This window comes from Primulina huaijiensis, chromosome 14 (assembly GCF_012295235.1).
Source record: "Primulina huaijiensis isolate GDHJ02 chromosome 14, ASM1229523v2, whole genome shotgun sequence".
Classification (NCBI taxonomy): Eukaryota; Viridiplantae; Streptophyta; class Magnoliopsida; order Lamiales; family Gesneriaceae; genus Primulina; species Primulina huaijiensis.
The window spans coordinates 2,868,427-2,896,029 of record NC_133319.1 but is presented as its reverse complement, the minus strand read 5'-3'; the positions used below and the strand labels follow the sequence as shown (position 1 = coordinate 2,896,029).

The 27,603-nt window shown below is 34.4% G+C and overlaps 4 protein-coding genes across 5 annotated transcripts; 3 read left to right on the top strand and 1 right to left on the bottom strand.

Annotated features, from left to right (window-relative positions):
* Positions 1 to 103: 103 nt before the first annotated feature.
* On the top strand, positions 104 to 9,374 carry LOC140957415 (uncharacterized). The gene is made up of 6 exons (XM_073414650.1): positions 104 to 484; positions 7,962 to 8,161; positions 8,351 to 8,491; positions 8,590 to 8,670; positions 8,826 to 8,953; positions 9,204 to 9,374. Exons 1-6 carry the CDS (start codon positions 253 to 255, stop codon positions 9,247 to 9,249), a joined length of 828 nt encoding a protein of 275 aa, XP_073270751.1. The 5' UTR covers positions 104 to 252; the 3' UTR covers positions 9,250 to 9,374.
* A 1,207-nt stretch (positions 9,375 to 10,581) lies between these two features.
* LOC140957072 (nuclear transport factor 2-like) lies at positions 10,582 to 15,586 on the top strand. 2 transcript variants are annotated; one of them, XM_073414150.1, is made up of 10 exons: positions 10,582 to 10,789; positions 10,938 to 11,005; positions 11,093 to 11,230; positions 11,553 to 11,832; positions 11,926 to 12,149; positions 12,393 to 12,564; positions 12,671 to 12,792; positions 12,903 to 12,968; positions 14,679 to 14,745; positions 14,980 to 15,586. In XM_073414150.1, exons 2-10 carry the CDS (start codon positions 10,955 to 10,957, stop codon positions 15,273 to 15,275), a joined length of 1,416 nt encoding a protein of 471 aa, XP_073270251.1. In that variant the 5' UTR covers positions 10,582 to 10,789; positions 10,938 to 10,954; the 3' UTR covers positions 15,276 to 15,586. The 2 variants fall into 2 exon arrangements, with proteins under 2 accessions (XP_073270251.1, XP_073270250.1); XM_073414149.1 differs by having other exon boundaries at positions 11,553 to 11,844; positions 11,935 to 12,149.
* Positions 15,587 to 16,326: 740 nt separating this feature from the next.
* LOC140957171 (uncharacterized) lies at positions 16,327 to 17,613 on the bottom strand. The gene has a single exon (XM_073414302.1). It carries the CDS (start codon positions 17,611 to 17,613, stop codon positions 16,327 to 16,329), a length of 1,287 nt encoding a protein of 428 aa, XP_073270403.1.
* A 5,943-nt stretch (positions 17,614 to 23,556) lies between these two features.
* Positions 23,557 to 25,195, top strand: LOC140957170 (cyclase-like protein 3). The gene is made up of 6 exons (XM_073414301.1): positions 23,557 to 23,855; positions 23,981 to 24,025; positions 24,116 to 24,188; positions 24,648 to 24,745; positions 24,856 to 24,926; positions 25,070 to 25,195. The coding sequence occupies exons 1-6, from the start codon at positions 23,570 to 23,572 to the stop codon at positions 25,193 to 25,195; spliced, it is 699 nt and encodes a 232-aa protein (XP_073270402.1). The 5' UTR covers positions 23,557 to 23,569.
* The last annotated feature ends 2,408 nt before the right edge of the window (positions 25,196 to 27,603 follow it).

The window sequence follows — 27,603 nt, the reverse complement described above, 5'->3', positions numbered from 1 at the left end:
AATAAAACTATTTTAAAATACCTTAAAAATAATAATTTTATATGATTTCCCGTAAAGTATGTTATTGGAATATCGTAATCTCGATTGTGGGGTGTCCAAATCAGACCAATAAAACCCCGTAACCCAACCGTTGCATGCCACTCTACTTCGTGTCAACTCTAGCTAAAATCCATATTTCCCAGTCTTGATATATATATATATAATGTACACGCAGTTCCATTAATTTTCTGCAGGGAGATTTGATTGTGGGGGATGGGGAAGAAGAGCAGTGCTGCGTCGCCGTGGAACAAGCTTTTTGCATGGGTGCGGCTGCAATCGACGAAAGTGAAGACGTTTCTGGGGGTGGCGTTCGTTCTGTGCGCGTTGGTGGTGGTGAAATGCCTGGTTAAAGATCATAACCATTTCTTCATCGCCGCTGAATCCGTCCATTTTGCTGGGGTTTTGGTCTTGATCTATAAGCTCACCACTCAGAAGACTTGCACAGGTACTGATTTCTTTTCAATTTTTGATTTATAAATTTGTTTTTCATGGGTTTGTTTTGGGTTTAATCGCTTCCTTGATCGGGGATTTTCTGTCCCTTTATCATTTGATGCTTTTCCGTTTGTTTTGCAAATTTTGAGGGGGGGAAATCATTTATATTTTGGGTAAATCCGGTTTGTTTCTTAAAAAGAGTGGTGATGTCAAGAAGTTATATCTGAGAGTAAGAAATTAGAATTTTGCGAATACAATCAAGAAGTTTTCTTTTGTTGGTTTTAAAATATATTAAATCGAAATAAATATTTATAGATAATATGTTAAAAAGTTGGAATTATTTTTAATATCTAAAGTTGACCAGATTTAGAAAATGACATCGAACACTTCAATTTCTACCGAAAATGATATTGTAAACGAAGTTTATAAAATAAGGGATTGACTGAAATGCTCAAAACTTGTTTTTGATGAAGTTGCGTTCTCATGAAATTTCAATTCAATTACTTGCGTGGTTAGTAGTCATAAGAGGCAAAACATGTTGGTCTCGCGTACTCCATTTGACATATAAATATGACAATAAAATATAAAATTGGACTCCGAAATTTACGCGAAAAACCCGTAAAAATTAACATGGTAAAAAACACGTGCAAGATGAAAGAATCACGCTATAATATTTTATAATGTATAACCACTTATTTCTCTTATTACAATAGACCAAAATACCTAACAAATATTATAGAACTAAGCAATCAAATGTCATGTGACAAGAATAGTTGAAAACGAGAGGGGAGAAATCTCCATTTGTAGAGTGTCATGCCCCGAGATCGGGGTTAATCGACACCGGCGTTGTTTCACAATCACACAATTTATAAACAACAAGCCTCGTAGTAATCAAATATCCAAAATAGTCTATTTCATAAATCACATCAGTGTCTTTACTAAACTTGAACGAAATGCGGAAGCGTAAAAAAATGACAAAAACGAAATAACATGACTGGTCTTGTTTGAATCGACATCTTCACCGGCCCCAGAAATATTCTTGTTCTTCTTCCTCAATTTATTCTTTGTTCTTATCTGAGGGGAGGAAGTAAGGGGTGAGTATTTAGAGAAATACTCACTAAATAGGAGCCGATCGATCATAGTTGATAACAAATGCGTATATCATTCGAAGACAGATAACATGTTCAAATCATATAATATCATATCAATTCAAACAAATGGCACTGATAATCATCTTATTTTACATGGCTAACTGATCAGTTCCCTAAGTTATATCTTCTAAGGGGGCGAGGCCATAGTATCGGTTATTATATCCCACCGCATCAGGGCCATATCAAATCAAAGCAAACATCGGAATTTCCTGGCCATTTCAAATATGAATCATAACAGTGCCTTCAAAAATATTTTCCTCAAACATGCTTTGAAATATCATTTAACAAATAGAAGGAATAACATATGTCGATCGAATTTCAAAACATACATACTTCTTTTTGTACAAACATGGACACACTTATGAAGAACAAGCATGTCATTTTATATATAGCAAATAGTACACTTATGAAATGCAAGTGCACATAAAAGTATAGCAAAAACCCACTTACATGAGAAATTGTTCCGAAAATCTTGAAATGAACAATTTGGAGTTTGACACCAAAAACCAGTCACCTTGAAAAAATGTATGCACCTAATTGAACCGTTGGATCGATATGAAATTTGGATATGTTGCTTAAAACATGTGTAGGTGTATTCTGAACGGTGAAGATCGGATTTGGATGTTAAAACGATGAGCAAAGTTTTCTGAATTTGGGTAGAATTTTGATACTTGAAAATCGACAGCAACTTGGAGTGGTTTGTGGTGTGATTTCTCTAGCATTTGGCCACTATTTATAGGGTTGGTAAGGCACCCCACTACATGCCATGATCCCATGATTGTTCGTCCACTAAGCCACTACTCAATGAACCCATGTCCCTTAAGCCATGATTTCATGATTATTCATCCACAAAGCCACATTTTTTGACACTAAACCATGTTGATTTTCAAGGTCTTCATATAGAGCTCCTTGTCCGTGTGAAAACACGTCTTTTCGTTTGAATGTGTTGCCAAAATTCGCTGCACAAATTATGACAACCAACACCTACAACGATAAATGTTGTCTCCCACCTAACTCCATTATTGCCGACATTTCTCTCACTTGGAGAATTAATTGAGAATTAAACACATATCCACACATCTTTTCAATCTTGTTATTTCCTACTGCTTATGTTTCTGATATGTCACTCGAGAATCTACACCATTCAAACTTATCAGTGTTTACTGGCTTGTTCAGAACATTACCTATGTTATTCTTTGTATGGATCTTCTGAATATCCATATTCCTTCCTTTACTGCTTCTCGAACAAAGTGAAACTGTGTTTAGTCCTGGACTGAAAGGCTAGATTCTTTACGATGTGCAAAGCACTTTGACTTTCACAAAACAAAGGAACATTTTCTTGTTTGTGTCCGATATCCTCCAATAACCTCTAAATCCATATTGCCTCCTTGCAAGCTTGAGTATCTGCCGTATATTCCGTTTCTCTTGTGGATAACATCACAACTATTTGCAGCTTTGAAACTCAGCTTACTGCTGACTCTGCAAGTGTAAATACATAACTAGTAATAGATTTTTTCTTATCAGGATCACCTGCATAATCTGAATCGACATAACCTCTGAGTGTAAAATTCGATCTTCCATAACATGATGCAGTATGTGAGGTACCCTTAATGTATCCAAGAATCCTCTTAACAGTACTCTAATGCTATCTTCCAGGATTCGCTATATACCGGCTAACTGCTCCCACTGCTTGAGCGATGTCCGGTCTTGTACAGAACATGGCGAACATCAAACTTCTCATTGCTGAAACATATGGTACTCGAGACATCTCCATCTTCTCTGCTTCATTGCTAGGACACATATCAGATAATAACTTGAAGTTAACCGGAAGAAGGGTAGAAATTGACTTACTATCTTGCATGTTGAAGCGTTGCAAGACTTTATTTAAATAATTTTCCTCAAAAGCCAATCTTTATGTTACTTATGTCTCGGTGAACTCGCATCCCTAGAATCTTGTTTGCTGGTTCTAAGTCTATCATATCTAGGGATGGGCGTCGGATCGTGTTTCACGTGTTCGGGTAGTTCGGGTCGGGTACCCGAAATTTTCGGATAGCACATTTAATACCCGAACCCGAACTTTAATCAGTGCCACCCGATGGTTCGGGTACCCGAAATTTTCGGGTATAGTCGGGTACCCGAAATTTAAGTCAAAAATTTAATCCAAGTGCTTGTACAGTGAAATACAAATGATCCAAGTGCTCAAACAGAAATACAAAAATCCAAGTGCTCAAACAGAAATACAAATATCCAAATGCTCAAACAAAAATCCAAATGAAAACAAAGAAGGCATGAATTATGACAGTGAAAGAATCGACCTCCCACCGAGAGCCGACTGCCGAGGCTCGAGAGTGCTTGTGCAGTTGTGACTTGTTCTTGTTCCTTGGCCTTGCAGCCCGTAGACGAGAAGATGAAGGAGCAGANTGCTACCCGATTTTTCCGCAAAACCTTTTGATTGAAGCATATTGATTTTTTTTTCAAGATCTCCATGAAGAATTGTTGTTTTCACGTCTAGCTATTCAAGATGTAGGTCAAACACCACGCTTTCAGTGACATATTGGAAAGCTGACCTGGTGGTCTTCATTTTCGAGTTGACCGTCTCACTTTGGAAACCCCAGACTCAATATGTTCTTGTTCCTCGAACTCTGATACCGTTTCACAAGAAATTTGATCTTCGTCTGTCATATTTTTCACTTGAATTATAGTAGTTTTTGAATTCAATGTACCTTTGTCTCATTTTACTTTATTTTCCTCGAAGATAACATGCATGTTGATGACAAACTTGTGGACAGTAGGATCCCACGAGCAAAACCTCTTTACCCCATCAGCATGACCCAAGAATATACATTTTCTAGATTTCGAATCCAACTTCGATATTTCTTGCTAATTGTACAGAACGTACACAGAACTTCCAAATGTGTGCAAATAAGAATAATCAGACGACTTCTCGGTGTTCCAAATGTATGCAAATGAGAATAATCAGACGACTTCTCAGTCCACATCTTCATCGGAGTCTTAACATAAATCACCATTGAAGGAGAACGATTGATGATATAACAAGTGGTTTTGACTGCTTCTGTCCAAATGACTTGGCTGGACTGTAGTCCTCAACATGGCGCTTGTTCTGTCCAACAAGGTTCTGTTCATCCGCTGTACCACTCTATTCTGTTGAGGTGTGTAAGCCGTTGTGCACTATCTTTTGATGTCTTTCATATTGGCAAAATGCATAAAATCCGTCACTGATATATTCTCTGCCATTGTCAGTCCTCAAACACTTGATTTTCTTTTCAAAATCTAGTTCAACCCGCGCTCTCAAATCTTTGAAGACCTGAAAAACATCGATTTCTTTTTGATTGGATGCACCCAACATCTCTTAGAGAAATCATCAATGAACGAGACAAAGTATCTCGCTACTTCTAAAGATACAACCGGTGCTTGCCAAACATCCGAATAAATCAGCTTCAATATGGTTTTATTTATGGCAGCAGAAGTGTCAAACTTTAATCTGTGTTGTTGCACTATCTTTTGATGTCTTTCATATTGGCAAAATGCATAAAATCCGTCACTGATATATTCTCTGCCATTGTCAGTCCTCAAACACTTGATTTTCTTTTCAAAATCTAGTTCAACCCGTGCTCTCAAATCTTTGAAGACATGAAAAACATCGATTTCTTTTTGATTGGATGCGCCCAACATCTCTTAGAGAAATCATCAATGAACGAGACAAAGTATCTCGCTACTTCTAAAGATACAACCGGTGCTTGCCAAACATCCGAATAAATCAGCTTCAATATGGTTTTATTTATGACAGTAGAAATGTCAAACTTTAATCTGTGTTGTTTATTGACAACACAATGACCACAAAAGGTAGTGACACTTTTGTAAGCCCCAGCAGCTTCCGTTCTGAGAGAATTTTCAACCATCGTTCTAAAATATTCTCGAGCTTTATATGCCACAACACTGTTAATTCTTCTCCTGAACCAATCAATGCAATAGCTAGTTCCGTCTCTTTGTGTATTTCTCCCAAAATTATATACAGATTTGCAGTAATTTTTTCCGCTTTCATAACCACAAGCTCGCCCTTCACAATTTTCATGATCTCTTTCTCGATACGGGTTTTGCACCCGGTATCATCCAATTGCCTTAAAGACAAAAAATTCTTCGTCAGCCCCTTCACATGTCTTACCTCCTGTATGGTGCGAATTGTGTCCTAAAACATTTTTATTTTGATAGTATCGTCCCCAGCGATTTTCAATGCACGATCATTTCCCATGAATACAAATCCTTATAAGATTGGTTCATACTGATTGAACCATTATCTCCAAGACATCACTTGCCACGTCGCTCCTGAATCCATAATCCACGTGTCACAATATTTATGTCTGTCTTTTGTAACTGTTGTTGGTTCGCTGAATAATATTTCACCATCGCCCGAAATACTAGCCACATTTCCTTGAAAACCCTTATCGATATTCGTACAATCTTTCTTGAAGTGCCTTTTACCACCACATTTAAAGTAGTAAATATTTTTCTTCTTATTTCTTGACTTTGATCTACATCGCCTTTGGCTTCCACTGGAGTCACGGTCTATAAATCTTCCTCTTATCATTGATAAAGCCTCTGTCCGCTTCGAAGTTACCAACCTATCTTCCTTATTCTTGCATCGACTTTCATCTTCGATAACACTTACTATGTTTCCAAAGAGAACGCACACTCTGAGAGCACTCAAATACTATGAGAGAAAGAGTTGAGAACGAGTTGAAAATTTTGGAAAGAGGGAAGGGAGCTCTATTTATAGTGTTATTTGAAAACGTGTCTTCTCGTCTGAATGCGTTGTCAAAATTTGATGCACAAATTATGACAACCAATACCTACAACAATAAATGTTGTATCTTCCACCGAACTCCGTTATTGGTGACAAAACACAATTTTTTTCTGCAGCAGTTGTTGTTTTTCTCAATTTATGTGTTGTCTATTGTTACAACAAAGTACTGAAGAGTTTTTCCCGCGAAAGATTGTGTTAAAGCCGTATATGTTACCAAATCACGGGACATATTTCAATAATCGTTTTGATTGATCAATTGTCGAGAAAGCTGATTTTTCTTGCTTTCGAAACCAAAAACAACAAAAATTTCGATTCTTGTCATGGCCTAGATTCATATGTTGCCTTTGGGATGTGCCTTGAACTGCATTTATTGTTTGGATGTGCTAAAACTCTTGGAATTTCACTACTCTATCCTCCTATAATCTGTTGAGTTTTAATGTCTTGTGATATTCGAAAGACTTGTAAAACGAGAAAAAAGGCTAATTCTTTTTTTTTGCCCTCGAGAGAAGGACATGTGTTGATTAATGTTACATACTATTCCTCAATGAGTCTAGTATCCTTGTTGCATTTCATGTAATCTTTTGATACAATCACAATAAAGGAAAAAACTAGTATACAATAATAAATAATGGTTTTCCATTTACGCATCATAATCAGTGTGTAATCACAAGTTACTGAGTTGGTGAGTCCGTTAATATATAATGCCATTGCATTTTTATTTTTCAACTGATAACTGATGATGAATATGAAATGAGTCCCACTTCCGTGTAAGATTTCACCTTTCCTCTGTTTCTCTTCTTGCTGCACGCTCGATATTCCCTATTCAATTCTTTGGGGTGAACGCTCGTGATCTTGTAATTTCCTTGTTCTTCAATTCAGATAGAATTTATTGTATACCCAAATAGCATATTCCCTTAAAATCAAGTTTTTGAAAATTCCATAATATCAACTCAAAGGTTTAGCCAGCTGAGGAGGCATACGAGAAGCATTGTGCTTTAAGATTTAGTTTATAATATTTTTCATAGGCCGTGACCATAATATTTTTCTAAAAAACAAGAGCAATGTTAATCGTTGGTTACTTTTAAGTATGAGGTTTTTTGGACTTCTAGTTTTTTGTAACCATTAAATACTATGGTGTTTGATTGGAGATAACCTATTCATAATTCCAAACATTAAGCCATATTTCTTAAATTTTGTGGATTACGGTTTAGTTTGCTTCTTTTATTTCGTATCGTACTCTTTTCAATAATTTCAAGTTTACTCAAAAAACTTGTTATTTGATTCGAATGCACCCTTCCATTGAATTTGAAAACTTGAGACTGGCACTGGGTTCACTTCAGCTCCTCCAAGGATCATTGAAGATTAATTGGAAATTCTTTTGCATGAATTATTGAGTGATAAATACCTGTACATTCTGAAAAACCTGCCACAGAAAATTACGCCCACTGTCACATGTATTGACCAGTTATTTTTTTGGAATCTTTATTGTAATATATTGCTTCTTTCGCATGTATTAGGCATTTCTCTGAAGTCTCAAGAGCTCACAGCAATATTCTTGACGGCCAGATTATGTTGTAGCTATATTATGGAGGGTGACATTCACACTCTTCTTGATTTTTCCACGCTCGTATCAACTTTGTGGGTTATCTACATGATAAGATTCAAGTTAAAGTCAACATATGTTTCCAACCTGGACAGCATGCCCTTATATTATGTGGTAAATGAAGTTTTTTTCAGCTCTATTTTTTAGCCATTTTTTTCATGCATGCTCATAGTTGTCTTAATAAGAAAATTGGTGCCTGGAAAGAGTTTAAATCCGTTCATGGTGCTGCATTAGACTAGTTAGAGAGCTTAACTGTAAATTGGATTCATTAAAATACTTGTACTTTCTACACCTCTTTAATAGGTGGCGCCGGCTGCAATTCTTGCCATCCTCATCCATCCTTTTACCCAACATTTACGTGTTGCTCGAATGCTTTGGGCATTTGCAGTGTATTTGGAATCAGTATCAGTTTTGCCGCAACTTCGGATGATACAGAACACCAAGGTTTAGCTTATTAGACCCTCTAGTTCATTATCTATTAACAGATCATACCGAGTGATGGACACTAATGTTATCTCTTGCTTTACTCAACTTCAATTCAGATGATCGAACCATTTACAGCCCATTACGTTTTCGCCCTTGGGGTTTCAAGATTTTTCGGATGTGCTCATTGGATCATTCAGGTACTTTATGTTTGGCGTTTCAGTGCCGTTTTTGTCTAATAATCCATTCGGTGAAACATCTATTGGAACAGTTTTATGACACAAGATAGGTATATCAACTCATTGATTAATTTCGATTTGTGTTGGCCATGTTTTCTTTATCAATTTCCGTTTAGGTGTATGATTCTGCTGGAAAGTATTTGTTCCTGGTTGGCGCAGCGTACGCTTGGGTTCCTATGGTGCTGTTAGCAGAAGTTGTTCAGACTTTTATCTTGGCAGATTTCTGTTACTACTACGTCAAGAGGTGAACCTCCCTTCACCTTGCACATACATGTTTGGGCTATCGGATCAGAACTCTTTGCTCGATTTCTATTGGATACGAGGCTTTGCTCTTGTCTTGGAATAAACATTTGATCTTCTAACTAGTGAAACCAACATACGTATAAGAGGAAATATCGGTTAATTCAGTTAAATCGAAATAATTTGTTCAGGGTTTTGTGCATTTATATTATATATGTTGTCTAACGAAGCTTAATCCCCTTTCCATTTTGCAGCGTGGTGAATGGTCGACTTTTGGTCAGCTTGCCTTCGCCTGTGTAAGAGCCGCGAGGTTTAATCTTAAGACTATAACAATGTAATGTCCCTTTTGTTTACTGACTTCCAATGTATCAAGCGTGAAACCAGTGGCATGGTTGGAATTGGGAATCATGTTTATTGAAGATTAAATTCTGATCATTTTTACTTTTCGATACGTACATATAAACTTGTTAAGATTGGAACTTAGACCTAACTCAACCTCAAAAGCTAGTTCAAGAGGTGAGGATTGTCCAAGCTCATATAAACAACTCCTAGATATTTTATCCAACCGAGCGTGAGAGGGTATGTTAATTATCCCACGTCGGTTGGATAAAATACCTGGGAGTTATTTATATGGGCTTGGACAATGCTCACCTCTTGAGTTAGTTTTTGAGGTTGAGTTAGATCTAAGTTCCAATCTTAACAAAATTCTAGATTAACACTATCTTTTATGTGCAAATAAGATAAACTCCGGGCCAAGGCCCTAGCTATAAGGGTTCTTTGTTGAATCAAGAAGACGTTCCTGTGGTCAATTTTTTAAAATGTTATAGTTTTATGTATAAAAGCTTAACAAAAAATAAATAAGATTTGAGTTTCAAAATTTGTTTTTATTAATTATATGTTTGTGTTTCTTATAATATGATATGATTCGGATCCATAACTTTATTGTTTTGGATGGATTTGATGAATTACGTTACGTCTATTAATTTTCTCATTCCATCGTCACATTATAAAAGTGAATACAAGTCAATTGATAATTAATTATTAATATTAGTTGAATAAAATATATGAATAAAAACATACTAATTGTCATTTAAGTACTTGTTCACGTAATTTTCACAAATTTAATACCCCATTCGTTTCGTATGATTGCAATCATTTCACATACACAAAATGAAATAAATAATTATTTTTTTTCACATTTTTTAATGAGGGTTTGTTTATATTTTCGAAATCTAACGTAATAATGATTAGACTGTCTTATATGTTTATATGTATAAGATGAATCATCCTGATTTAGATGATTTAATGTTTGGAATTAGACAAAAACTTGTGTGAGACGGTCTCACGGGTCGTATTTTGTAAGACGAATATCTTATTTGGGTCATCCATGAAAAATTATTACTTTTTATGCTAACAATATTACTTTTTATTGTAAGGGTTGTCCCGTCTCACAGATAAAGATTCGTGAGACCAATTGTCATTTCGTATTATTTTTTATATGAGTTCTGACAAATTTTATGATAATTAAATTTGTTACGGATAATTATTGGCAATTAATTAAAAAAATAAGCACACATTTATTTGTTTTGCGATGTGTCCTTTGCTCCGAAGAATGGCAATTAGGGGCACTATAATAATAAATAAATGCATATTCGTCCTCTCTCTCTCTCCCCTGTGTTTCCGCTCCTTGGCTTTGCGTTCTCCTAAACCCTAGATTCCACCACCTGAGCTACGGAAGTCCTCACAGAAAGTTTGAAGCGGTGAAAAGACTTGCAAGTCGAGAGACCCAAGTTGGTTCTCTCTCGAGACGAAAGCTCATTCGAGTCAGATTAGCTTACAGGTGTGACCCGATCCGATGATCTTTTAGTTGTTTACATGCTTCGTATTGTGTTCTGGAGTATACGTGCGAAGATGAATCCGTGAAGCTGCAGTTGTATGTGTACGCCTGTTTTTTCACTTGATTAGGTTTTTCGCACGTTTTGCTACAGAGATAGTTGATTTGGCGATGGCGGCGGATGCAGCAGCAGGCACGCAGACACCGGTTTCTGCTCAAGTTGTATGTTCTGTTACTTTTTTGGTCTTTTCTTTTCCTTTTGTGGTTTTTTTTGTGTGACTCGATTAAATTTCTGTTGGGCGTGTATAGGTTGGGAACGCATTTGTGCAGCAGTATTATCACATCTTGCATCATTCACCGGGGCTAGTTCACCGGTTTTACCAGGACACCAGCAAACTCGGGCGACCTGAGGGCGAAGGATCCTTGAGTGTTACCACTACTATGCAAGTAATCGTTCTTTCTGCATCGAAATCGTTGACGTGTCTTCTACTTTATCTTTAGTTTATTTTCCAAACTAACAAGGTGATGAGTGGTGGCTAAGCTAATGTTTATTAGATATGTAAGGCTTACTTTGTTGTCTGTTTGGTTGCTGAAATGACTATGATGAGAATATTTGAAGGGAGAAAGGAGCTTCTTAATTATTTGATTATTTATTATTTGCGTTGTTGAATGATCAAACTCATATGCCCAGGTTTTAAATGAATCGGTGCCATTTATTTTCTTGATTTTATAATGTAGTCTATGTTTTGTGTATGATGTGATTGCGCAGGCCATTAATGAGAAGATTGTTTCTCTCAACTATGGAGATTTCAAAGCTGAGATCAAATCCGTGGATGCACAAGAGTCCTTTGGTGGTGGTTTTCAGGTTCTTGTTACTGGTTATATGATAGGGAAGGACAACACTGTTCGCAATTTTGCCCAAACTTTCTTCCTCGCCCCACAAGAGAGAGGCTACTTTGTTTTGAACGATATGTTTCGATTTGTGGATAATGCTAAAGTGATCCCAGCAGTGGTCAATGACGATGAGGTGCCCATTAGAGCCGAGCCAGGTAACCATGACAGTCAATTGGTTATATTCCCGTTTGTCATTTTCTTCTACTTTTTAAAGTTGAAATAAGCTTTTTTTCTCTTTTTGTCGGCAGTATCTTCAGTTCAGGAGAACCATTCTTCCGAGCACAGTACACCTTCCGCTGATGAATCCATTGCAGAAGAAGTTTACGATCCACCGGATAATGGAGATGTGTCCGTTGTTGAAGATGAGATTCCCCTCAGTGAGGTTGTTGACCAAGCAAAGGATGATTCTCAGATTGTAGTCGAATCGAATGTTAAAAGTGAGGAAGTGATAAAGAAGTCCTATGCTTCTATTGTAAGTGGCCTTCGATAGTTTAAAAAATGATCCCTACTGTTATACATTATATGTTCCAACTGGTAGTTGTGTCAGTTTAAGCAACTTTTCCAATTATTGAGTTAATTTTATATCTGACCTGGTTTTGGTTCTTGTACTTAAGTTTATTTTGTTATTTCTGGATACTTGTGATGTGGTAGGTTTGGTTGTAGCTTTTGTCGTCACATTGTGACTTGTCTAATATTCACCCCTTCTATAATTCAGGTGATGGATCTCAAGGAAAGTGCTGCAACTTTCTCACCTCCACCATCTGCTCCTCGGAAAGCTTCACCGGTAAACGTGGAGCAAACGACCCCAACATTTACCCCAGCGAATGATGTGCCTGTTTCGAATGAGGAATCTGCCACTGATAATGAGAATAACCAAGAGGGTGAAGGTACGACATGCTAATGGATCTATATTATCTATTTCAAGAGTAATATTGTCATTTCGATACTTGTTTAACTATTATTTATAAAATTTTGGTTCTCCACTTTGTGCAGCTGATGGTTACTCAGTATACATAAAGGGCCTTCCAATGAACGCCACTGAAGCCTTACTTGAGGAAATATTCAAGAAATTTGGGACTATCAAGAGTGATGGAATTCAAGTTAGAAGCAACAGAGTATGTTCAGATATACCAATCTTTTCCTAAACGGACGAATGACATGATCGATGCTTCTTTTCCCTGTCGATAGCTCAATAACTAAAAGTTATTTTAACATATTGGCACAGCAACAAGGATTTTGTTTTGGATTTGTTGAATTTGAAGAGGCAAGTTCTGTGCAAAAAGCTCTCGAGGTATGTTTATTTTGTATTGATGAAAATTGGATCATTGTTCTATTTCCTGCTATGGGGGTGCAAAATTATGATTAATTGTGGGGAGAAAATTTTAAAATAATTTTTTTAATAAAGGTTTACTTTGTCCAATCACGTAAATGACCACTTCTTACCCTACCAAACTTCACTATTTATCACTGTAAAATTTTGTCCGTTTATCTCACCGACGCAATCAAACATACCCTATACTATCTAAATCTTTAATGATGCTTTGGGCATTGAGTTTCTTTAAGAACAAAAGAAAGTTGAATAATTTGATATTTTCTTATGGATACCCAATAAAATATTATGGAAGAAGTTGAGAATTCATGGGAAGTTAGAAAGAGAAAAGGATGAAACACGCAGATGAGTGTGAATTTAGCATGTACTCTGTATGGGTATGAGGGAACTCTTGGAATGCAACACTGACTCACTATAGACAAAAAAAAGCATAATTTTTTACCTTCATTTCACAATAGGACGTATAATTTCTGGAACTTCTTTTAAACTTTTGCTTATATTGAGACCTTGAAAATTCTGTAACTTCAGCAGCTGTTTGAGGTTATAAGCATTTATATGGAGAGGCTTTGAAAACCGTAAAAAAATTAACTCTATAATACTTGTGATATTTTAATGTGATATGTATCTCATCTGATAATTGTGTTCCTACCAGCGTTTGCAAAGGTGATGCAATATTACATAAGTGCTATTCAGCTTCTATGTGGCAAAAAAATACTTCATGGATACTTTGTGGCCCCTCTGCCCTTGTCTTTAAAACCTTTTTCGAAGTGGAGCATAGAATGAAAAAGGACATTTCAGTTTATACATTTCATTCAATTTTCTCTCAATCAGAGAAAATTTTGGACCCTGCAATTAGTTGAGGCTATAGTCATTTGCAGGAGAGCGGCTGTGTATAGCTTTCGTATTATGTCTTCTCTCAACCTTAAAAGTCTGGTGCATTGAAACCAATTTTTGTGATTGCCTCTTCCAAGTTTGAAATGCTGCCTAATTGGGAGATTCCCCACTTTTTCTGAAAAAAATAGCATGTCCGCAATTGAGCCCAGGTTGAGAAGTTCCATGTTTTTTTAGGCTAAGTAGTCACACTAATATTGCCCCTGATATTTGAGTTCAATTAATTTTGTTGTGGGATTGCATGTTTTTACTTGAGAAGTTTCGTGCTTTGTTGACATGACTTTAGACGTTCTATTTTTAAGTTGGGCTGTTTTATAAAAGACATGAAGTTTTAATTGTATGAGACTCCATGTAGGGATATGAAGATCTTATTGTGCAATTTGCTAATAAGTTCAACTGATGAAAATAGCAATTTCTGAGCTGGACATCCAATTTTGGAGCTAGAGTAAGAAATGAAGACTGGAATTTCAGGAAGTAACTTTAAACAGCAATAAACTAGGATTTGTGTTTGCATGCGCCTGAAAGTATTCCTTAGTTTTGTTATTTTTGTCATCTACCAGAAGCGAATTCTTGGTGATGTTGGTTGATTGTACTATTATGTTGAAGTTATCATCTAGCTTGCATTCCACAATTTGTGTTGATTCGATGAAAAATGATATTGGGTCTTTGGGGCTGGGATGGTTGTAGTTCTACTTCTGGCTGTGTTGTTCTCTCTCCTATGTTTCCATGAATCTGATTTACTGCTTTTTTTGCTGTTATCAAATTATCCTTTTGTAACAGGCTTCTCCGGTGACCATCAGTGGCCGCCAAGCATTTGTTGAGGAAAAGAGATCAACAAATTCTCGAGGTAAGTTAGATACTGTAGTTAACTTGTTAAGCATGCTCATAGTATTCAGGAATATTTTAAACTATGGATCAATCTACTTTGCTTATTCTATGGTGGTTCTTGCGGTTTTGTATTGTTAGTTTTTTTTCTATTTGTGGCTGGTTTTCTTTAGCGACTGTTGATTCTAAAGCTTGTTATTCATGGACAATGTCCATTACTTTCTTTTTTCGCCTGTAATTTTTATATTCTCCATAGGGAATTTCCGGGGGAGATTTCAAACTGGAAGGGGCTCTGGGTTCAGAAATGAGGGAGTCAGAGGGCGTGGATACTATGGAGGTGGAAGGGGTTACAACAGGGGTGATTTTAATGGCAGGAGTGATTTTGTGAACAGGGGTGGTAATCGTGGAGGATCTTCAAGTCACGACGGGTATGAGAGGTCTGATAATAGTTATGGCCATAGAGGCCGCATGAACCGTCCTGGTGGGATGGGCAATGGCAATGCTAACATGGCACCGCGAGTTCCTTCAACTTCTCGAGGAATTGTAGTTTAGAGGGTGGTGGTGAGTGAACGGTTTCATTTGGCATTTAATTCGATTTCTTGTAATTTTTACGTGGTTAGAAAATCTTTTGGGTCGACAATTTTGTTGCAACTCGAACGTCTCAAACTTCCGTCGGCTAACTAATTTGTTCATGTCACCCCATTTGTGGGTATAATAGTTAATTGTTAGATGAGATCAAGTAGGTTTTCTTTAGTAGCACATATTGGTGACGCCTAAGGTACGGAATTCTTCGTTCATTTTGTATTTGGTGAATTTATCTTCCGGCCTTATAAATTTTCAATTCATCACTTTTTTTCAGCCTTCGTCACTTGTTATTTAATTTCTACACCTACTTTTTGAATGTCACATTTTATTTGATTCCATTAGTAAATTGATGCTTAAACTTTTGAGTACAAGTCCAGCTACTACTGTATGCTAATGCTGCTGAGCAGAACAAATGGGCAAAAATTTATTGCCAAATTTTTCTTAGCTGAGTAACTGGAGTGGTTTAAAATCCATTTTAATGATTGAAATAAAGAGACAATATGATTGCTCAAAGATTTGACGCTATACTTTGGTCTTGAAAGCCACGATTGGTGTTAATATTGGAGAAATCTAGAACCCGAATATCTAACAGTTTCCACGAGCTGAGTTGGCATCTGATAACAGAAAGTTGGCATCAAGAATCCATTTTCTTGTTTTTTTTTTTTATTATTTTTTTATTATGAAATTGGGGCTCTAGGAAACAGAAAGTTCTTGCCTTTCAAGAGTCGTTACCCGTTTGAATTTGCACGAAAGATGGAGTTAATCAAGCCTTCACAAGTAAATATTCCGAATAAACATTCCCAGAAGCAATTCATGTGATACTATCACAATCAAAAGCCTGTTTAATTTTGATGGAATAACAGAACATACATATAAATCATTATATTTACCTGTTATACCGATTTAGTGAAAAGTAGAGACCTAGACGTGGAACCCAAGTGTCTAACTACACAAATCTGCTTTCCGAAGAACGTTCCCATGAGATATTTTTTTCTCAAATATAACAGAGGTAGTTGCACTAGTATCTGTCTCCACTATTATGCACCTTCTTGTTATTCTTGCTGACTCGATGCAACCATCCGAACCCTTTAACAGCCTTGGAAAACTTAACAAGATTAGGCTTCCCCACGCCTAAATTCATCTTCCCCGCTGACAATTTGATGGCTTGTCCTAAACTCATCTTCCCCGCTGACAATTTGATGGCTTGTAAGCAACACATATTGTCCTCCATCTCGTATTCATAGCCATACTCTTCATCGGATTCAAATCCGCTCTTCTTTTTACTAATCTTCTTCGACAGCTTCGGCTTGGTTGAATCTGTTTCGTATGTCTCCCACAACGAGTCCATTCCTTCACCGCCATCCACATTGTGTCGCTCCTCGAATAACATGCACGCCAACGTCCTTCTCCACTCCTTTTCCTTCCTCATGGATCCATAAGTCCCAACATTTGAACCCATTGTCGGAGAACTCTCGGCGCCGTTTTCGCAAGTATAATCATCATTAAAGTTTAGCCTTTGAGAATGTTCTTTGACTTTGGGTGTATGCTCTTTTCTCCATTTAGTGGTGTTCACATTTATCTTATCAGCTGCTGCCCGGGATGCATTTCCCAGAGGTGACAACCCAATCTGTTTTTCTCCTATTTTTTCGGTTTCATTGTTCACTAGTGGATCAACTTTCTTCTCATCCAATCTTGGATTCATGCTTTCAAATTCATCAAACAATTCCAAGAAACTCTCCAATCTCTTCTCTTCCATCTCAGCACCAAGAATTGAACTTTCTTTTAACTTATCAGCAGTGAGAAGCTCATATTTTTTAAGGTTGAGGTCTACATCCAATGAACCTTCTTTAACACTTGATTGTAATCCTTGCAAAGGATTTTCTCCTGATTTTTCCTCCATAACCTGACCAACTTGGTTTCCTTCAACTCCCATCACTGCAGGGCCAAACAAAATTCTATACATTTCAAGATCCTCCAAACAGCCGAACCCTTCATTTTCAACTTCTTTCTTGGACTGCAGCCTTTCTAAAACAGACCTACAAGCAATCTGCAGATAGCCAACCCAGCTTTGACCAAATTCAGTTGAGAAACTATCATGAACAAGGCCAGCAAGAACAGCAAAGAGGACAAGGAAAGTGGTAATGAAAAGAGGGTAGACAAAAGACACAAGTTTAAGAATGTAAGGTAAGAAGAAAACGAAGTAAGAAAAGTAGAGTGGATGAGAAAGAATGACAGAACAAAATAAAACCAAGTCAGAGAATAAAAGCGTGAAAATTTTAATCTTGGAATCGCACAACTCAGACATTTATGTCTCTGTCTGTTTACTTAGTCTATGGACCTTGAAAAATGGGAGATGGTGATGAAGGGAGTGTGCAAGTGATTATAGAACGGAATGCGGCGTGAACAAAGGAGCAAGAATAGGAGAAATATATCATTTTCTTTGGAAAACTTTTTCTTTTTCCTAACTAATTTCTCCGATGCACATGCTATTAAACACATTATCCATCTCTTACTAAATGGACAAATAAATCCCTTTTGTCCGATTACTTTTTATGTATCGTCTTTATGGATTCTTTACTCCATGCTTATAAATTGGAAAGATAATTGAAAAGTATTAATTCATTATTAAGATGTTTTTTGCCATTAATATTTGTGTATTATACATTGTGAAGACCACAGTTATATAAAGTAAGGACTAAATGGTCCCAAGGAGTAGGCTTGGAGGGTAGACATGGTGAGCACGAGATCAGGGGTTTAAATATTTCTTCGTCTCTGCCATCCCAGCTTTGAACTTATTAAAGCTGTCTTAGTGTAGTTTACTTGGTCAACGTGGTTTATAAGTTAATGTGTTGATCATTTAAGTTTACCTAAAGCGTACTAAAGATAAATACAGTACGTTTTCAAAGTCTAAATAGGTTTTTTTAAATAAATTATGAAGTGGGTGTGATTTTATCTGTAAAATCTTGAACTGTTTTTAATATTGATAATGAAACAGGAGTTAACAAAAAGTGAAATGCAAATACTTGTAATTTATGTTCATTTCTGTGACGTAATTATTGATTCCCCAACAATACGTTAGATTATTTCCCAATGATTGAACCAAGTTGCAAATTATAAAAATCGAATTAGTACTCTTCATACATTAGACGATTTATCAAAAAGCTGCCAGCAATATTTTGGTGTATAACAAAATGTTGTCCCAACCATGATTTCAACCCAGTAGGTATGGCTAACTATTTCAAAACATGGAATAAAATCTGTTTTGCTATTCCAATTATTAATGAAATCGTTAATTGTCATGTGCATTGTTGAAATTATTTAATGGAAATGAAAGTAAAATTGTTTAAATACATGAAAGTCTAATAAACCAAGCTGTTCATTTAAAATATATATTTTCCAATTCTCCTACAGTTTTGATATGCTGCATACCTACCGTGCACACCTATGTGAGCACCNGTGATTTATTGCCTCTGCTAACCTACTTCAACGACAATGGTAAAATAATTAATGAAATTGACATTTCACCACTTTAGCTCAACCTATTTAATGGTGAGCCAGTTTCCAAATAAGCTTTAGAGGTCATAAAACCCTAAATATTAATACAAATAGAAAAACAAATAGGATAGGTTTCCTGAAATTTGAGCACTAATGTACCATATCCTATCATAAATTCGAAGTTAAGTGTGTTTAGACGAGATCAATACTTAGAAAGATGACTATCTGAGAAGTTCTCGCGTTGCACCATTAAAAAAATTCTAAAAAAAGACTGGTCTTTTAAAAGATTTCATTCTTGAATTTATTTATTTATATTATTTACATCATATTTTAAACTGACAATTTTCACTATACAAAACTAGTCTAATCGAACTTACTCGAGACATGTATGCTCCATCTACCATCTTTATTAGCATTAAAAACAATATAGTAAATGTTTGATATCTAAACCGTTACGTGACCTTAAAAAATTAATTAATATGTGTTACAAAACCTATTAGCTAGTAAAGATAAATATAATGATTATGGTTAAGTCTCTTGTGAGACGGTCTCATAAAAATCTTTATCTTTGAGACGGGTCAACCCTACCGATATTCACAATAAAAAGTAATACTCTTAGCATAAAAAGTATTACTTTTTCATGGATGTCCCAAATAAGGGATCTGTCTCACAAAATACGATCTGTGAAACCGTCTCACACAAGTTTTTGTCTTAATAGTATAGAAAGAAACACTTAATTCTTTAGAAATTAATAGAAAAAAACATTTTTCATTATTTTTAACTTTATCTCAAGCCACAAAGTTTTATATCCAAATTAAAAATATATTTTTAAAAGTCCAACAAAGTCAAAATGACACTTTATTGGCCATAAATTTGGTACGACATCATGAGTGCAATTTCTTGGATCCCATTCCACAATTCGCATACTTCATACTAACTAATATATTTTATATTAATTAAAACAAACAATCATATCCAACCGAATCGCAACTAACCAATGAAGAAAAAATAATACATCTTAACCATGTCACATGATCCAACCATTGTTTTAAAAGATGTCACTTAGGCGTTTCACTCATCGTCTCGATTTTTAAAAGCTGTCTAGACGCTTGTTTGATGTAATATATAGAATTTGTTAAATTTTTTATATTTTTTAAAAATGATTGTTTGTCATTTAATCAATTTGTATCGTATAAAGAAGAAGAATATATCATTCATTTTGAATTAGATATAAATGAATATTGAAGAAATATGAAGATAAACAATAAAAATTAGATATTTATGTAAAATAAAAAATAAAAACCACCTAGGTGACCGCCTAAGCATTTAACGTAAGCAATGGACGGCCGCGGGTCAATCGTCTACAATTGTTTAGAACACTTGATCCAACTGTTTTATTTTATTATTGACTAAATATATTAATTTCATTATTACACGACGCTAGAATTATGAAATTGCATACGCAAACTTAATTAGGATTATCTTTGTTAAAGTTGAGAAAAATCATTTATTACTCATATAAAAATAAAAAAAGCATAAAATTCCCTATGTAAAATAAATAATAATTTGTAACTGTGTTTTTCGAATTTGAACATAAAACCATTAACTTTCATGCTATTTTTTTTACCAGAATGTCGACAATATATCGTAAAATGATAACATGAATAACATACAATTTATAATATAAAAAAAATGTAACATGAAATCATTAATTTCAACAAGATAAAGTGAATGGACTCGAAACAGGAGTTTGATCGATATTTGCATGATCACATGGGGAACCACTCAATTACTACTTCATCATGCATGCATGCATGCTCTCCCCAAACTTTTCAAATCCGTCAAAATTGTTGCATAAAAAGGTGAAAATTCAACCACCAATGGGTAAAGGTATACCAAATTTTACCCTTTAATAATTCCACGTGTAATTAATGCTAGTTAATTCATCTTCCTCCGCCACAAAATGACCAATATTTGGTGATCATTTGAATGAATAGTCTATAATTAATGTTTTATTTGTCTCCGTTCTTCAATTTACCCATATCTTATTGAGAGAGAGAAGCACGTAATCGTGAACATGATCTTGTAGTGGACCAACGTCCTAAACCCATTTCAAATTAGCAAACAATTTGGGTTGGGAGTTGACCACAATTATTAGTATACGATTTGGTTCAGAGGCTGAAGCTTACCTTAATGGGTTTGGTCCATTTGGGCCAACTAGCATTCCAAATAAATTTTTCAAAAAAGTCGATTTGAACTGAGAACAGGATTTGATCGTGTTTGGAACTTATCAATGCAGATACAGTGAGGAGTTCTCATAAATAATATTCAGGATTATCATCAAAAGAGTTGGCAATTTTCTTCTACGTACGTTTATGAAGTAGCTAGAAATAAGCTTTTAGATCTCTTCTTGTTGGCAGTTCCATCTTCAGTTCAGGAGAACCATATATTTCCGAGCACAGTACGCCTTCTGCAGACGAATCCGTTGTAGAAGAAGTGTGCAATCCACCATCTGCTTAATGAGATCATTACAATTTTAGTTTTGTAAGTTGGTCTGTTTTGACTTTTAGTTATTTAACTTGTTAAAGTTTATTTTTCATACATTACCAGCTTAAGGTCTAGAAAGGTCATCCTAAGATCATTATCCTAGGCTTTACTTGGATGGATGAGATTTCATTTGATTTGATTAAAATGGTATGATTATTAAAATTTTTGAGTTGGACGTGGAATAGTAATGGATAAATAATAATATATTTAATTTGGACGATTGACTAAATTTGAGATAAAATAGTAAATTGTAATTTGCATATCTTTTTAATAATTAGTGAATGTAAATAAAAGTTATATAGTAATTAAAGATTATATTGTAATATTATACATATGCGATGATTTGATTGATGTATGATAAATATTATAATTATAACAAAACATTTGATCGGACGAGATAAAAAATTTATCCCATTCAATCAAACGAACTAAATGAGCCCTTCATGAAGAATATTATGAATATTACAAGCATGATATGCATTTATGCTACCATATAAATTATGAAAATTGCACGCCAAGAGTATTTTCTGCCTCGATCATCTTCTATAAAATGCATAAAAGTCCCTCTCCTCTATATTCAAATAATATTATATTGAGTTGGAATCATAAGTACTAAGTTAAAGATAAATGAAGTTCCTAATTTCTTTTGTGCTCATCGCTCTCGCTGTTGCGCTAGGAATTTCAATAATTGCTGGTTTATTGTATTGTATTGCTAATCGGATGAAAGTGGATGAGAAGAAGAAGAAAGGACAGAAAGAAGACGACGACGACGACGACGACGTATAAGAATAATTTAAATGAAACTGAATATTAGCTGCCCTTGGTTTATGTTGATTTTCTTCAAAAGTGGTTTGAAATAATTATAAATCTATAAATAATACAATTTGTAAGTTTATATGTTATCCAGTAGTTTCATGTCTTTCCACTCTACTTGTTTAGTTTGTACGACAGATAATACTATATTGGGAGTGTATTTTCAAATTAGCATCGGTTAGTATTTAATTATAGGCAAATTTTGTGTCAGACAGTCTCACGGATCGTATTTTGTGAGACGGGTCTCTTATTTGGGTTATCCATGAAAAAGTATTACTTTTTTTGCTAAGAGTATTACTTTTTATTGTGAATATCGGTAGGGTTGACCCGTCTCAATATAAAGATTCGTGAGACCGACTCTTAATTATATATTTGTTATTTTATTTTTCAAAACAATTTTTTTTATTAATTGATTAATTTGTTATGAAGAATTGCGGGTATGTAATTTTTTAGTGATTTGTTATATGTATATAATCCAATATTTTTTATTGAACACTCGCTATAAAATTTCTAAAAAGCGAGAAACGTAAACAAATTTAAAAGTTTAAAAACGTTCTAAGTGTTTACTAAGTTTTTTTAATTATTATAAGTCCAACAATAAATAAAAGGATATCGATAGCATAAATTTAAAAGTCTAAAGAACATAAAATTATTAAAATTGCAATCATTAATAGTATCCTACAAATCAACAAAATAATATAATAAAAATAACATCATTATCAATTAGTGTGCCTATTTATACTCACGATTTTTTATTTAATATTTATATATTTTTATAAAAACATATTCATTAAAAAAATGAAAAAATAAGATGTTTAATCTAGCTTAAGAGAGTTTTTTTTTATAACACTGGTTATTAGCCTATCGCTTGACTTGATATAACTGAGGTTATAGTAAAAATTTAAATTGTTTTTTATCTTTAAACTCGTGTTAAATCCGCTTAAAATTTATAATGATTGATCGTGACACTTCACGCTTTTTGGAACCATAAGTAAAATTATATGCGACTATAATTCCGAATATATATATATGTATATATAGACAAACACTCCATAGAGTAAAATGAAAGAGAAACCAATTAAGCTAATCTTCAAAAAATAGTTATTTTACATTAATATGTCTGATTAAGTCTTCATTAATTGTGCCATAGTGTAACATACACATTTAAAGCTATATTAAAATCCTGTAGATCATAACTTGATTTGGAAAAATAAGGCTTGGATTATAAAAATAANCCAAAATTTGATAATGAATAAATTTAACAATGTAATTAATTCCACGCTTAATTAATATAAAAAAGAAAACGTTATCGCAATTATGTTAATCCTAGATTTCATCAACCTATTCTTCTCATTCATGCAATGGGACAATACCATTTAACTTACACCGGCCACCGCCCATCGCGGATGCCGTTTTCATGGCCTGCAGTCTTCTTCCTCCTCCTCCTCTCCTCATCTGATGGAGCGGTGTACTACAATTACAGGAGCATTCACGACATAAGTTCCCCGATACGTGCCGGGCAGACAACGTGGGGCCTTAGCAATGGTCTGAAGGGAACGTTCCTGAATGAAACCTTAAAAATAGTGAAAATGAGCACTCACATGGGAACCCACGTAGATTCTCCTGCTCATGCATACCAGAAAATGTTCAAGGGGCATGATGTTGCCACACTCAATATTCACACTCTCAACGGTATCAGAATAATAATAATAATAATAAGATCTTATATATATATATATAAATTCCGAATTGTTGGGATGTTTTCAAATATGTAATATTATACTTTAAAAAGAGTACATTCTACTATTTATTGACAGGTCCGGTCTTGTTAGTTGATGTTCCTGGAAAGAAGAACATAACAGGTACTTGTGTCAAAAACCTATATCCAATTTGATTATTTGTGTAGTTTTTTTCCCTAAAACAACGCTTGTGTTCGATAATACTTTACTCAGGTGTTGTTTTGAAGTCGTTGAAGCTTCCGAAAGGACTGAAACGTGTAATTTTCAAGACAGATAACACTCGTAGGTATAGATCCATGCAATTATGATATTTAACCAATACAAATTTTGCAAGCATTGATATTAAATATAGACACAGTTGAAAATTAACTCATGATGATGTATTTATAAAATTTTCAAAATGGAGATTAATATTTTCATGAAAGAAAACTTACTCAGATATGTTTTCGAATATATAATTCTTTAATATTATTTAGACATCTGCTTTTCAAATAATTATCAGAACTTAAAAGATGTCCTTTGCTTAAGTAATTAAGATATGTTGTACTCAAAAAAAAAAATGTATGATATGTTATCAATAACTAATTAATACTGAATATGTACTTTAACAAATAAAATTATTAAATATTTTCAAAATTTTATTTTTCCAAATCTTTTTCGAAACATTTTGTGTTGTCCGGGACGTGATTTTCTAATACATAATCGAATATTATTTTGTTTTTTTTTTCCCTTTGTTTGTATATAGGGGCCTTATGCGAAGGAAGGAATTTGAATTGGGGTATGTCGGATTGGAGCCCGATGGAGCAAATTGGCTAATTGAACATACAGAAATCAAACTCATTGGCAAGTAAAAATAAATATTTTTTTATGTTTTTATTAAGAATGTGATTATCGTTTATACTGAGATATAAGATGAAATGTTGAATTTAATCAACATAAAACGTTAATTGTAGGAATGGATTACTTATCAGTTGCTGCCTCAAGCAAAACAGTGGAAGTGCATAAGATTTTGCTGAATAAAGGGGTAATATTTTCATCTGTACGTATTTATGAATTAAGTTTGGTCTTTTTGTGAAGATTTTTCATTCTTTTCGAATCTACTTAAATATGCTAAAAATTGAGCAAAACCCTTTATTTTAATGTTTAAAAATCTACTTATATATATAGGATGTAATCCCTTTGGAGGGGCTGGATTTGAAAGAAATCGCTGCTGGAAAATACGCACTACAATGCTTACCTATGAAGATCCCCGGGGCTGATGGAGCCCCGACGAGATGCGTCCTTCTTGAGTGATAACCGTGATTGATCGAAATGCAACTTGTTTTGTGAATGTCTTCCACAAATTAAAATGTAGCAAACATACGAAATTTTTTATCTCGACTGTCATTTCTCTTATAATTTTCGCGATCTATTGGTCAAACTATACGAAAAAGAAATTATATTTCTCATCATATCGCGAAGAATCAAACACAAAAAATATCCAGTAGCACATAATTAATAGTGAAATTACTAATCTTACGAGGCAACAATGCAACCTTTTGCCAGCTTTAATAGAACGTAGGTTTTCAAGTATCCCTCTGTCCAACATTTTCTGCAGCGATTCTGGCATCAATAATACTGTCAAGCTGGTTATATACTCGTCAGCATTGTTGTTCATTGATGCCGGACAAAACTGGTACTTACAAATTGCAACATCAATCCAAAAATGATCCATCTTTTTGAAAATGTGCATCCACCCCTCCTATCTGGACGCGGGGATGCATGCTGAACTCTCTCCAGACCTTCAAAACAAGGCTATGATGTAAGAAAAAATTGAATGCCCATATCAAGATAAACAAAAGAGAAACTGTGTTGACAACGGCAATCAGGGACGGAGCCACCCCAAAGGCTGAGGTGGGCTCTAGCCCAGTCTACATTTTTTGACCTAGTGAAAAATATGGATTGAGTTTTCTTTTTTAAAAAATTTTAGCCTTGCATTTTCAATTTTTAGCCTATTTCCAGAGGGTTTTCTTTCACAGTCGTCACCGAAAATGGAAACAAGAGGATGAGAGCTGCAAGTCTTCTACTAGTTGGAAATTTCACGTGAAGCCTGTTGTTCCCCCCGCAACCTTTGTTGGCTCAGAAGTCAGGTTTGTTCCATCTCAACACTCTTCCAAAAAATGTTCCCCCACAGCCTAGGATCAAAATATTTTCTGGCTACGTCCCTGACGGCAATGATCGTAGTCTGAATTTTGGACTAACGGTGCATGTGTTGTCTCGACTTTAGACTTTTGATACGCTCATGTGCCTTTCTTTTTTGACTCTCAAGCTTCCTAATCTTACTCATTAATCGTATGAAAATGCCTATATATAGCAGCGTTTGATGTCTCTATGCATACAACTCGTACAATCCATAAGGACAATATTACACAATCTACATATGATTGTAGTGCTTAAAAGGATTCAAATCAGAAGAAAACATGATACTTACAAATTATTAAATGGTTGGAGGTATTATTCGATTCACTTTCGGATATTTGTTTATCATGTCCATCAATGTGTAGAAACATGATTTTTGAGAAAAACTCTAATATTTGATATCAAAGGCATGATACATCTGTCTTGAATATATTTGTTTTCTTTTTCTGAAAATCCAATATCATAAACTTTTAAGAAACTTTATTTATGGAAATTCATGTAAGAAACGTGAAGTTTGAAGTTTGAATATCATAATATTAAGAAATTTATCTTAGAATTTATTGTAAGTATGAAATGTACTCAGTAATTGCAAGACAACTAGCATTTTTGTTATTATTGTTTTATGTTATAAAAAGGACAATAAAGCTAGGTGCACAACCTATTTGACAATTGGATGGAATTGAGTATGTGAATTGGTATGTGAATTGATAATTTTGACATCATAAAACTGTCGGCTAATTGTTTGAAGTTTCTCAAACTTAACTAATTTTATATTATAAAATTTGATAAAGATAAAGCTATTTGCATTTTGAAAACTAAAATTGTGCTATTAATCGGACTATGGTACCAACTTGATTGGAAATTAAATCCAAATTTTGGAATTTTGGCTATTCCAAAAAAAAATAAAAAATTTAATTTGGAAACAATTTTCAAATTAATAAATTTTGACTTGGAATTATATTTTAAAATTTTCAAGTTCAATGCAATTTCGAACATAGGTTTAGAAATTATTTTTGCATGATAGATATTATGGAAGATATCAAGTAAAAATGTGAATATAAAGTCATTTAATGAAAAATTTTGATTTATAAAGATTCACATAAATATAAATAATTAAGTTGAATAATAATTATTAAGTGACATAAGAAAGAATAAACTAAGGAAGTTCTTCACATACTAGTTTGTTGATGCTAGGTCTTAGAGCCCATTAGTCTTCATGAGAACGTTGTTTTGTCTAGGAGTTTGGTTTTTAAAAAAGCTTTCACCCTATTAATATTTCCTAAGAATATTCTAATAAAGTGTTAATTGTGTCACTAAATAATTTTTATATAAATAATTAAATAAGGCCAGAATTTTATCCAGTGAACCGTGTAATTTTAGATAATTAAGGTTTAGTCACAATTTTATTTATGCAAAATTATACATTACGTGGGTTGAATATCACATGAAGGACATTTATTAATAAAACCAAAATTTATATCTAGTGAGCCGTGTAATTTTAGATAATTACTTTTTAGCTACAA